General features: G+C 35.7%; 1 protein-coding gene across 1 annotated transcript in view; it reads right to left on the reverse strand.

Moving 5' to 3' along the window:
• HERC2 (E3 ubiquitin-protein ligase HERC2) overlaps positions 1-13,213 on the reverse strand; it is a 162,166-nt gene that overhangs the window by 42,538 nt on the left and 106,415 nt on the right. The window contains exons 54-56 of the mRNA XM_081974333.1: positions 8,470-8,731; positions 1,298-1,429; positions 587-1,026 (exon numbers count right to left, since the gene is read on the reverse strand). Of these exons, the coding sequence (XP_081830459.1) occupies positions 587-1,026; positions 1,298-1,429; positions 8,470-8,731 (834 nt within the window). The remainder of the gene's footprint in view (positions 1-586; positions 1,027-1,297; positions 1,430-8,469; positions 8,732-13,213) is intronic.

Genomic DNA, 13,213 nt, shown 5'->3' on the forward strand with positions numbered 1-13,213 from the left:
TGTCTATGGTAGTTGTCGTATTATGACATTTTATGTGAAGCGCACTGGAAGAATGTCAATGTGTTATAACCGATTTAAGCTGCAACGAGCTCATATTGTAGCATAAAATGAGCATATAAAATCATTCCATATTGGATAGTAATCTAACACACATTTTTATACAAGAAATAATACGTTTTTGTTAGCGCACCGGAAAACCCACCAGATAAAAACAGCGCACCGAAAATGGACATTTTCGTGCGTCCTCACGGAAAAGATACATTTTCTCGACTATGAATCAGTCGAGAAATAGATAGTTTTCAGAGTCGTATAATGAAAAATGCATTTTTTAATTTTTTAACGTTACGTTTTTCTAATAAGAGAACACCATTTAAGGCTTTAAAAAAAATCCAACACTTTTGTGTTTAACTTTTCTAAAGGCACCTGTACTGCACCATCATACTTAAACCAAGTTTGAAAATTAAAATGAAAAAAAAATGAACGTCTGAACTGACCTTAACTCCAACTTGGTTTAAACTCAGCTTAAAGTCGACGGTGCAAATGGCGGTAGCGATTTCATGATTATGTAAAATAACAGGAAACTCACCCATGATTTGGCACAACAGGATAAACAGTAAACCGCCATCCCCAACCATTGACCGAGCTGTCACTGCAAAATGTCCAATTCAGTTCGTCACCGGAAATGCGCAACTCGGACGACCAATCGGACCACTCTCTGCCACTGCGCATAGCTACCACTCTACCAGAGCCATCAGTAATTGTCAACGGATCGTGGCGACGCTCCGTAGAACATCTTCTATCGAATTCTACTCTTAAAGCTTCTGCTCCAGGAAGTCGAACGTGTCCGCTCAATTTTATATCATCAAAATAGGGATGATTCGATTCCTGAACGACAGGGTGAGGACTGGCTGAATACGGTTGAGTACTATTGGTTGTGTCTTCCAGTTCTGTTACGCAAAGTTCCAGCAGCATGGAACCAATGGAAGGGTTTGCTGTGCCCATGGTTACCAGCGTAGATGCTAATATCTAAATGATAAGTGTTATCCTGAAGTTGTACTAATATTCTCAATGACTGTCTTAGTTTGTCAGGATAAATTAAAATGAGATAATGTGCCTTCAGAAATGATTTAGAACCGAAATGATAAATCACTTATATACAAATTTTACTTTACGCAGCTAAATAGTTGCGTAAAGTAAAACTTGGAAAAATTTGGTTATTCAACATTTAATTAGAAAACCTTTGTTGTCAACACTTCTTGATACGATTTTGTTAAAGTAGTACTTTAAGACTTCTTACTTCTTTAGATTGGTCGTCTTCAATCCGGTCCGCCACCGCCAATTTCAACAGATCAACAAGCAATCTTGAATCGTTCTCCGATAACAACGAGGTGAAATCATCTAATCCGGCTAATCCACCATCTCCGCAAACCTGTACATATTATTTGAATCAGAGATTATTTCAACACTCGAGAAAATGTTATAAAATATTGATTCAAAAAAAGTGATAAGTTATTTCGCGAAGAAAGAATCTGTCTCGCGAGTGAATGTATGTACAGGGTGGCCAACTAAGAAGGCTAGCTACAGTATCTAGCAATATCTGAAACACTATCCATGGTAGAGGCTTGGGGTAAAAAAATGGGGTTCTGAAATGGTCGCTAGTGAGCGTAACTGCAATCTTGAATAAAAAAGTGATTTTCTGCGAATTTGACTACCTAATAAAAAATACCTGGTCATTAATGTATCGAATAAGCTGAACCTTGCTTGTTGGACACTTTTTAATGGAGAACATAAATAACACCCTGTATCTTTGAAACCTGGTAAGCCGATTCAAAGTTGATCTCGTTGAATAAACCTATTCTTGGCTACAAATAATATAATTTTTTGTATTAAGTTTTGTTTTGTTAGTGAATGTGTTTATTTCAAACAGGTATATCAAGCGTTGTTATGAAAACGCCGAAAAAGTTGGTGAGTAGATTGTTAGTAGAAAGCGAAAACCTTCTACAGCAGAAAATGATTCACTTTCTGCGCACGCGCGGCCAGTAATCACTTTCTGCTTTTAAATGGAAGCGTACATGAGGTACTTTCAAAGTCAGTCGTCGAAAAAATATGTTTTCTATGTAAAAAAGGTATACTAGTTGTAGATCTTACAAGTTGACCGTTTTCGAGATATTTAATGTTTTAATATTGCATGTTAAAGAGTAAAGTGCATTTACGTAATTCATACAAATTCTAAAAAAACTAATTAGAAGACCTTTTAGCTAAATCACAGAACACAAAGGCCGATGAAAATAAATGAAAAATCCATACGTATTTTCAGTAAACTTTGTGAAACAACTTACACCACAAACCACTGGAAATTAAAGTCTTAGCATTAAAAAAAGGTTTCTTTTGGACAAGTGTTCTACAAAGACAAAATAAAATCTTACTTTGATAAAAAAATATTTACTAATTTGAAAGTTGCTGTATGCAATATCAAAATATCGGATATCTCAAAAACGGTCAACGTTTAATACTTAGAACAAAGTATACCTTTTTCACGCAGAAAACATATTAGAATCATATTTTGAAGTCGTGTATCTATTTCAGTGGCGTTGAAAAAAGTTTCAGTCTTTTTAAGCAGCTGAAAAGGTTGCAGATAGCGCCCCCTATCAGCTACTATAAAATAGATGAATGAATCGTAATAAAATAATCGTGCAAAAATACAGACTTTTCCGCACTAGTGCGTAAAGAAATCATTTATCATTTTCCGGCACTAGGGTGGGAAAAGTAAATTATGTTAATTTATGTATCATATTCTAAATAGTTATTCCATATAATAATTGTTCATTTATTAATATTAGTAAGAAGTAAATTAGAGGTAATGCATCACATTAATAACTCATTTATGGTAATCAAGTTTGTAGGTTGTAATCATGTTTTATTTTTGTACTTATTATTTTTAATATGCGGTTATATTTTAGTTACATACATATGAATATTGTTACGGTTTGGGCCTACTATGCTCGATACTCCATGAAACCGATGCGCCGCAATATCTGGCCGGGCGCGTATTAAAGTAGGCCACACAGTTAGGAAGCGCTACCTGGAATATTCTTGAATGGTCAAGGCAACCCGCGAAGCGTTTCGCGGTCATTCTAGAACGTGGTTTGCGAATATAAAAGAAGCGGAGTTGACGACGGCGTAGTCAGTTAGTAGAGTTGTGTAGTAGTGAATTTGGGAACGCGGTAAAGTTTAAATAGTGGAATAATTGTGGAATTGTAGTAGTGTTTTTAGTAGCTGTGTTAATTATTGTACGGAGTGTTTTGAAGTGTAATAAATTTATTAATTGTTGAGTTAAACTGACTTTGTGTGAACCCACGGGAAAATCGTAACAATTGGTGTCAGAAGTGGGATCAGACGTTAGTGCGACGTGAATTGGAACTAAACTTCGGGTTAGAGACTTGTGTTCAGAACCGGACTAGAGATTTTCGGAACAGTGGTGTGTTAAATTTATTTTATGACAATAACAAGACGTCAAAGTGCAAACATGGAGGCCCAACTTGCAGCTATTATGGCAATGCTTGGAAAACAAGAAGAGATTCGACAGCAAGACAAAGAAGAACAAGAAAGGATTCGACAAGAACAAGAAAGGATTCGACAACAAGACAAGGAAGAACAAGAAAGGATTCGACAACAAGAAAAGGAAGAACAAGAAAGAATTCGACAACAAGACAAAGAAGAAAAAGAAAGAATGAGACAACAAGATATAGAAATGCAAGAAAAACGTAACGTAGAAATATTGAACGGTCTAGCGGGGACCAAAACAGAAATCCAAGAGTATGTAACCCATAGTCTTAAAAAGATGGAGTGTGATGTTGAGGAAAAATTAAAGGATGTTCGGGAAGACATTAATGATGTTCGGGACGACATTAGTAAAATTCAGATTGATGTTCGGGAGGACATTAATAAAATTCAGAATGATGTTGAGATAAAGCTACGCGACTTAGAGCAGAAAATTGACAGCAGAGGAGCCAGCTCTACAGTGATCACCGGAAACGGGCTCAACAAGATCAAGCCTCCCACATACGACGGTCAAACTTCATGGGCAACGTACCAACTCCAATTTGAGGCCGCTGCAAATGCAAATAGATGGAGTAACGAGGAAAAGGCTGTAGCACTAGTAGTGGCATTACGAGGACCTGCATTGGAGCTGTTACAGACGGTGCCTATCGCCCAACGAAGCAACTATGAAGCATTAGTAGCTGCATTAGAACGTCGTTATGGGGATCAACATAAGAAAGGACTGTATCGAACGCAATTAATGTCAAGACAGCAGAAAACTGGTGAAAATCTAGAAGAGTTTGAAACCGAAATTCGTCGCCTTGTGCATCTGGCTTACCCAGCCGTCCCGGATGAAATCCAAGAAGAACTTGTGGCACAGTATTTTGTAGATGGGATTCGAGATCCGGAGGTAAAGAAATGGCTGAAGATGTTCAAAGGGAGCAACAACAGCGAATTACTGATTCGAGCGCTGGAAATTGAAGCTGCGTGCAATGACTTTCAGCCAGAGACTATTCAAGAGGAGAGAGAACCGCCAGCCGATCATGTTGCTACATCAATAAATAAAATTGAATCAATGGTCGGCCAATTAGTGCAACAAATGGCAGCATCAGCAAATGGCCAGTCCACACAGTTAGAACGGTCACGCCCGATCACGAGAGTGGAGTGTTATCGATGCGGACGTACGGGACACATTAGAAGGAATTGCAGACAGCGGTCTTGTTCTCCAAACCCACAGTGTCGACGAAATCAGGACATCAGAACAAATCACCGGAACTCCTCTGTTAAAAGAAATATTACATGTTATATTTGTGGACGTAAAGGACATTACCAATGGAATTGCAGACAGCAGTCTCGTTTACCGACCCCGCGGAACTGGCGTAACCAGGAGCAGGAAATGAAGAATCCGGAAAGACATTTACCGCGATATGTAGAGGATCGTCAAGCTTTGGATAGTGACTTAAGGTACCGGAAAGGACAAATTCATAATGGTTGGAGGATTGGTCAAATCACGAAGGTGACAGATAAAGAGGCTACAAAAAGAATGAAGAGCAGCGTTTCTAAGGAAGACATAATAAAAGGGCAGCGCTCAGACTCTGATTTGGAAGTAATCAGAAGATGGTTGGAGAAGGATTTGAAACCGGATTGGCAACAGATTTCCAGATATGGACCAACAGTAAGGGGTTACTGGTTGCAGAATTCGCTTCGACTGCGAGATGACTTAATTACTCGCAAATGGGAAAGTCCAGACGGAAAACGCTTTGTTTACCAAACAATAGTGCCCAATTCCTGCAAAGAGAATGTGCTACATGACAGTCGCGGAGGAGGACACTTTGGAGTAAACCAGACTTTGGCTAGAATAAGAGATCGATTTTACTGGATTAACTTCAGAAAGGACGTTGAGGAATGGTGTAAACGGTGTGAGCAGTGTTCGTTACAGAAGGGATCCAGCACAATTCGGGAACTTGAGAGAGAGAAGATGAAACCAAACAACAACCGTATGAAGATGACACTGGACCACAGACCAACTGGTGGCAATTATAAGGAAGGTGATGCTGTGTGGATGTTTCAACCCAGGAGGAGCAAAGGATTAAGTCAAAGATGGCAACGACACTGGGAGGGACCTTACAATGTGGTAAAAAGGTTAAACGACGTCGCCTACAGAGTCCAACGCAGCCCCAAAGGCAGGATGAAAATTGTCCATCTGGACAGACTCAAGAAATACCAGGGATTAGATGAAGCGGATCGGGACGATCAGCTTTAAGAGGGGGGCAGTGTTACGGTTTGGGCCTACTATGCTCGATACTCCATGAAACCGATGCGCCGCAATATCTGGCCGGGCGCGTATTAAAGTAGGCCACACAGTTAGGAAGCGCTACCTGGAATATTCTTGAATGGTCAAGGCAACCCGCGAAGCGTTTCGCGGTCATTCTAGAACGTGGTTTGCGAATATAAAAGAAGCGGAGTTGACGACGGCGTAGTCAGTTAGTAGAGTTGTGTAGTAGTGAATTTGGGAACGCGGTAAAGTTTAAATAGTGGAATAATTGTGGAATTGTAGTAGTGTTTTTAGTAGCTGTGTTAATTATTGTACGGAGTGTTTTGAAGTGTAATAAATTTAATAATTGTTGAGTTAAACTGACTTTGTGTGAACCCACGGGAAAATCGTAACAATATGTATAAAAGAATAAGATTGTTAAATTCAATATTATTAAAAACTGCTTTTTTAATTTTAATTTATCATTTATTTTCAATTGTCGTTCTTTACAATTACATATTGAAAACGCTCGTAGAAAAACTTCAGTAAGCGTGCGGGAAAGTATCACTTTCCCCACTTGTTAGGTAATAGTAGTTTTCCTAACAAGTGTGCAAAGTAAGTTTTGAAGGCACGATGGCTAGATATGCACCAGACAAGTGCGGACAAGACACTTTGCACAAGAGTTAGGAACCATATTTTTTCTACGAGGAACCGCAGACTTAATTTATTTTGCAACACAAATATAAATTTTGCGTTGACACACGTTTGTCACGCACAGTTTTTTTTTAATCCATAACGAAACAAATGAGTACCTGTCCAAATTATTTTAAAAAATTGAAAAAAACGCCAAATGATTACTTCAAAATGATGAACAATCAAGCCAACTTTCATATGAGTTTTATTTTAGTTTATAAAAATGATATAAAAATTTGTTTATAAAGATTTATAAAAAACTATTTTATAAAATCGTGCAAAAAAGAACACTTAAAAAACGAAATGTCAACGAAAACAGAAATACAAGGAGTCAAAGTTATTTTTTTAAAATGGTCTTTTTAAATTTACTCAGGAATATCTTGGTAAAATTAGATATTCGGGGGTTTTTCAAGATAGCAAATTTGATTATTAACGCAGTTTTAAGCCAGCACGTAGAGGTCGCCACCTGCAGAAAATAATTCGCTTTAAAATCGACATGGTTGAAATGACTGTCTATTATTGTTCGAAAATGTCTCAACAGCATTTTATGTTGAAATTAATAACTTGCCTTGGTTATCTATTATTTCTTCATACACAAAATGCTTCAGGTAAACATCTGGAGGACCAATTTTCGAACTTGGTGCTGGTCATGATATTTGACTTCTCCGACCAATTCAACGATTCACAAAATTTTTGTTTAAGTAATTTATCACTTGTAATGAGAAATGATATTGCAAAAATTTTTTTTCAAAGATTTTAATTGCAAAAATATCTCGTAAACTGTTGATATTAAGGATGCCAACTAAGTATACCTTTTTTGTTAAAAAACCGATACTCAGATTTCAGTTGTCACTTCGCCTTACCAGAAAAAAAGTTAGAGTGATTTTAAAGCAAATCACTGGTTTTAGATGGCGACCTCTATAAGCTGGCTTAAAACTGACTGAGTAGATAATAAAATTTGGCACCCTCGAATACCTAATTTTAGCAAGAAACTCCAAGGGAAGCGCGTGTTAAGTGAAAAAAAGCATTTAAAAAAAAATAACTTTGACCCCTTGTATTTCTGTTTCTGTTGACTTTTTGTCTGAGGTAAGTTGTGCTAAATCGAATTATTTTGACCGCATAAATACGTCATTAAATTATTTACCATTACTTATGAGACACCCTGTATATTAATAGTTTTTAAACCGGCGCGGCGAGAAAAAGGCGAAGTAAGCGAACTCGCTCTAAAGCTAAGTTCTCATAACCGCGTTTTGCGTCTTGCGTCTGACGTCACTTATTTCCTATTGGTAGAAACAAAATTTGAAAATGACAGCCCGCAAGAAGCTGAAAATCTTCAACTTCTTGCGTCTGTTTCTAGTGTTTTGACATTTTGGACGACGCAGAGGGCAAAAGTTATATCTGAATGGCAAAACTGAAAAAAAATGAATAAACACGGCAGTCACAGCAGAAATGAGGTAGGTTCCCTATGTTTATATTCATATAAAATATAGGTTAATATCTCTACTTCATTTTTAGTTTTTATGTGGCAATTGCCATGGAACTTTGAGAATAGAAGATATTTTCATTCATCCTTGTTTCCAAGGCGACAAGAATGAAGCATACACTTCTGCAAAACATGTTGAATTAGCCTCGGAATTAGCTGAATAGTAGAATACCTATTTAAAACTGTAACAGTTAAGTTAAAAAAATAAACAAAATATTGACAAATTGTGACAACTGACAATTAAAAATATCGTGTTTAGAGGCAACTACTGCGAACAGGGAAAAAAGTTTTGCCAGATCTGTCAGCTGAAAATGTACTGTTGACCAATAGGAAATAAGTGACGTCAGACGCAAAACGCGGTTATGAGAACTAAACTTAACGCGGAAAAGTATTAACGCACTAGTGTGATAAAATCGCTCATTACGTAACTCAAAGTGAGTTATGTAATGAATCATTGATATGCCTGTAGTAGATAACTAACTATCACTATATCACGTACCTCTGCGTGGCTCGTAAGTGTGGCTGCAATAACACTCATAGCGCTGGTAGACATTTTGCTATGTTTTGAGGAAACGCTGGCCGAGCAACTACTAGCGGTCATTGATTGCAACAAAAGAATAGGATTTTCCTCCTGTTCCGGACTGATCTGAGCCGTTACATCAGCCAATTCCGAAATCGGAACTGGTGCTTCCCCGCCGCCCGATAAGGCGACTGTATCAATGAAATTGGGTGGATTGATTTGAACAGTAGACGATCTTCTTCTGTTACAGAATAAATAATGTAAACCAACTATAATAACAAATATAACTGATAAGTTATAACTTTAGTTTTTGCAAATGGAATAAACACTCCTTTAATAAAATCGTGCAAAGTACACTTTTTTAATGATTTTTAGGGCAACACGTAAGTGCAAAAAAGGCTTCATTCCACTATTTGCCCTAAAAATTATTGAAAAAAATGTACTTTTTTGCACAATTTGATAAAATAGTGATCTATGCAACAATTGTTTAAAGTACATCTTTTTTGCACTCAAGTGAAAGTTGTTATACGAAACCGAAGTATTATACAGGGTTATTCACGTTATTCGACACGGAAAATTGTGACTAAAGTATTCACTTTCAACAAACTTTTGATTCTGGGATGAATATAGACCTATTGGAGGTAGCTTTCAAAAATATTTTCAAGATGTACCGGTTGTCTCAAATGCAGAAAAAGTATCGGGGGCAATACCATAAGAGCTCAGATTTAGCCGGATAATTTTTGTGCTTGTCTTAGAACACTTTCTTTTTGGTGTAACTGCACGAGTCCTGTCGAGTTTTGTACCATAAAGAAAGTATGAGAAGACAAGCGGAAAAATTATCCTGTTCAAAATCTGAGCTCGAATGGTATGTGATAAGACAATTTCATGAATATAATCAATAATATAATAAGACTGTGACTGCCTTGTACTGGCAGAAATACATTTTTCTGGTTCTTTTGATTTTCTGCAGTAGAACTCTATCCAAAGCGAGCCATAACCAAAACAATACGAACAAAAATCAAAATTGACATTGCCAGCAAAAATCTCAAGGTGAGACATTGCAACAATAGAAGTGTGGTGAAAATCCGTGGAAACGATGAAATCAACAGCAAAATTTATCCGATTTTTTTATCCGCTAGCAAACTCTCTTCCTTCCTTATTAGCCGATAGCAAACCGTGTTTTGATGACGTATATATGGCATTTTTTGTACATGAGTGGAATTGTCAAAGTTATAATTTTTCAAATGGAATACCTAGTATTTTATTTGATTTTCAGAGTCTACGTTGAAAATAAAGGGTAATTACATTGACGTTTGGTACGTCTAAACTTTACAGTTTGTCAGATATTCGTTATTTTGTAAAAATTTAGAACAAATTTTAAGGTTTAATCACTCAACCTCTGTTTGATTTTTATTAATGAAAATTGGCTTGGGAACTGCCAAATGATCAAGTTTTAGGATCCTTGGGTGAGAAATTGTCTAGCTCATACAGAATGTCTCAAAATTTTTACCCAATAATTGCAACCTTTAAACTTTAATAACTTGTCAAAATCAAATTGAACACCACTTATTTAATGGTTAAGGTAGATGCAAAATTTAATTATCTATCGAAAATTATTGAGATCTCCTTTGGCTAACTATTCGCGTTTCCTTGGAAAGTCCACATTTCTCGAACTCGAATCGCGAATTAGAGAATTTTTAAGAGTATATCCATTAAGATACTTAATAATGTTGCTGAAGGATTCAAAAACGGGGCAGGTATGTTTGTGTTTGTAGTCGAATGGATGCCGTTTTAAACATTTTTATGAATTATTTTTGTAACTTGTATAGCAAATTTACAAAGTATTAAGCCACTATTTTATTCTAAGCTTTACTTAGATTAGAACGATAGATATGTAATTGGAAAGGATACCAAGTGATCTTTGAACGATATCAAAAATCAAAGTCAGCTCTAGTTTAAGAAATGTCGATTTTCCAAGAAAACGTTAACAATTAGCGGTATCAAACCTTAATAATTTTCGATAGGTAATTAAATTTTGCATATACTGTAACCATAAAATTAGTGGGGTTCCATTTGATTTTGACAAGTTTATACTACTTCAAAATTTTAGTTTTTGAGTAAATTTTTTGAGACCTCCTATATGAGCTAGACAATTTATCACTTTTGGATCATGAAACGTAATCTGTTATCAGCGCTCAAATTTTGGACAATAAATCTCAAATGAAGGTTGAATGTTTAAATGTTAATATTTGTTATATTACCTTTTCTTTTCAACGTAGATTCTGAAAATAAAGTAATATACTTGGTGTTCCATTTGAAAAAACTTTGATACTTTTTCTGCATTTGGGACAACCGGTACATATTGAAAATATTTTTAAAAGATTCCTCCATTAGGTCTATATCCATCCCAGCATATCTGGAATTAGATCACAAGTTTTAACCTACAAATGCTTTGAAGAATTAGTGTGTTCAGAAGTGACTGATGATCAAGTGCCTTGAAAATCACATGATCATGAGAGTTTCAGTTTAATCATCATTCATTCAGTGAATAGGTGTGCTTGCACTCACTGAAAGATCTCTTCTACTCCTAATAACATAATATATTATTAATGTTCATTGATTTTGTGTTGTGTTATTGTGCTGTGCACAATAAAGCGAAGATAGTAATTTGGCATACCAACTTCTTTGTTTTTCATAAAAGCGGTTATTTTGGTTTTACTGACCGACATTGTCTTAGAAATGTTGGTAAAATAGGAGTCGTCAGCTGGAATTCCAGCCTTTTTCATTCGGCATAGAGTAGCAGTACTCACTTTTAAAGCCTGTGATGCTCTATCATACACATTGGAATAATCAATTGGAATGACATCTGGAAACTGTTTCTTTTCGTACTCCAAAAAAACCAGCACATTTCGAATTAGCATTTGGGCTTGCTCATTGTAGCACAGCATTTTTATATCTTTGATATTTGTTTATATCAAAGTGACAGTAAATGTCAACGTTTTTAATTTGACAGAATGAATGATGACAAAAGTAACAACGTGCCTTTTTTGCTAAAATTGTTTATTTCATATGTTTGATATGCGAGAAACAAAGATGTGAAAAAATGACGTCATTCTCAAAAGGTAAAAATCCAACTATACAGGGTCTCCCACGACGAAAGACATCGATTGATATTGGAAAAAGTATAAATAGGAGAGTTTTGAAAATTTGGCAGGATACTGATGTGGGCATGCCCAATTTAACTAAAATATTTTCAAGATGGTTCCGTTTATACCGGAAGTCGATCACAACTTTCTTATTTTAAATAGAACACCCTATATGTTATTACATATTTGGATTCCTCACAAAATTCTGACCAACTTTTGTATAGAATGCCCTATGTCTATCTCTAGCCGTTTTCGAAATATTTGGTGTTTTTCCAAAAAAGTGACAGTTGCAACGCTCAACATATTTTTATACCCTGTCAAAACCGTATTTCATTTTGCAATGAAACTTAGGGTTATTGTAAATAAAGGATCGTTTTATTAAACTGAGGGTGCGTAATGACTCATTTGTATACAGGGTCGTCAAAAAAAAATCATAAACTTGCCACTAAAAAAAATGAAAAATCTCAAGTTTTTTAAATAGAAACCCACATTTTTTATGACGGAATCATTTTGAGCATTAAAAATTACTATAAGTTTCAATTTACTTGCCTATACCTAAATCCAACCCATTTCGTTTTATTTGAGAATAAACATTTTTTATTATAAAAATTCCAGATTTCTTGAAAATTTCTCTCTCTAATTACCTACGTGTGGATTTATGTCACACCAGTAGTGTGAATTATGTCTATTGAACATTTTTAGTGAATTTGGCCTCGTCGCTCCAAATAATATTATTCAAAAACAATTCATCTCCATAGTGACTAGTCAGCAAAAACTCACTAAAAACAACTCTCTTCGGAAAGTCAACCTCTTTTAAGTGTTGCACTAATTTAAATGAAAAAGGGTGAAATTTATGTTTCTTCAGGATCCTCTGAATTGAGCTTTTGGATATGCCTGATTCTACGGAAACTTGTCTTATTGACAAAGTTGGATTTGCAACAAAATAGCCCAAAATTGCAATTTCTACATTTGTATTATTAAGGATTGGTTTTGTTTTAATAGCTTTTATCTTCACATATTCCGTATTCTTAAAATTTTCAATTATTAGCTTGACAGCTTTTGGTGATGGCTTTGGTTTTTCTGGATAACGAGCGGCAAATACCTCACATGTTCTACTCACAACTTTATCACATTCTCCGTAAATAATAAACAGATTTAAGTAATCTTGGTTTTAATAACGTAACCGCGACGGCATATTTGCAGTTGTCAAAACACTCAAAACTAGTGTTATTAACATGCCCTGCAGGTCTCCAATATCACCGTGTGTCAAAAGCATGACCAACTAGAACACCACATAATCCGAACCGTGCAGCATAATAAAAAAATGTTTATTCTCAAATAAAACGAAATGGGTTGGATTTAGATATAGGCAAGTAAATTAAAACGTATAGTAATTTTTAATGCTCAAAATGATTCCGTCATAAAAAATGTGGGTTTCTATTTAAAAAACTTGAGATTTTTCATTTTTTTTAGTGGCAAGTTTACGATTTTTTTTTGACGACCCTGTATACAAATGAGTCATTACGCACCCTCAGTTTAATAAAACGATCCTTTATTTACAATAACCCAAAGTTTCA

The sequence above is a fragment of the Ips typographus genome, linkage group LG2 (assembly GCF_016097725.1).
Source record: "Ips typographus isolate SLU linkage group LG2, UJ_Ityp_2.0, whole genome shotgun sequence".
Lineage (NCBI taxonomy): Eukaryota > Metazoa > Arthropoda > Insecta > Coleoptera > Curculionidae > Ips > Ips typographus.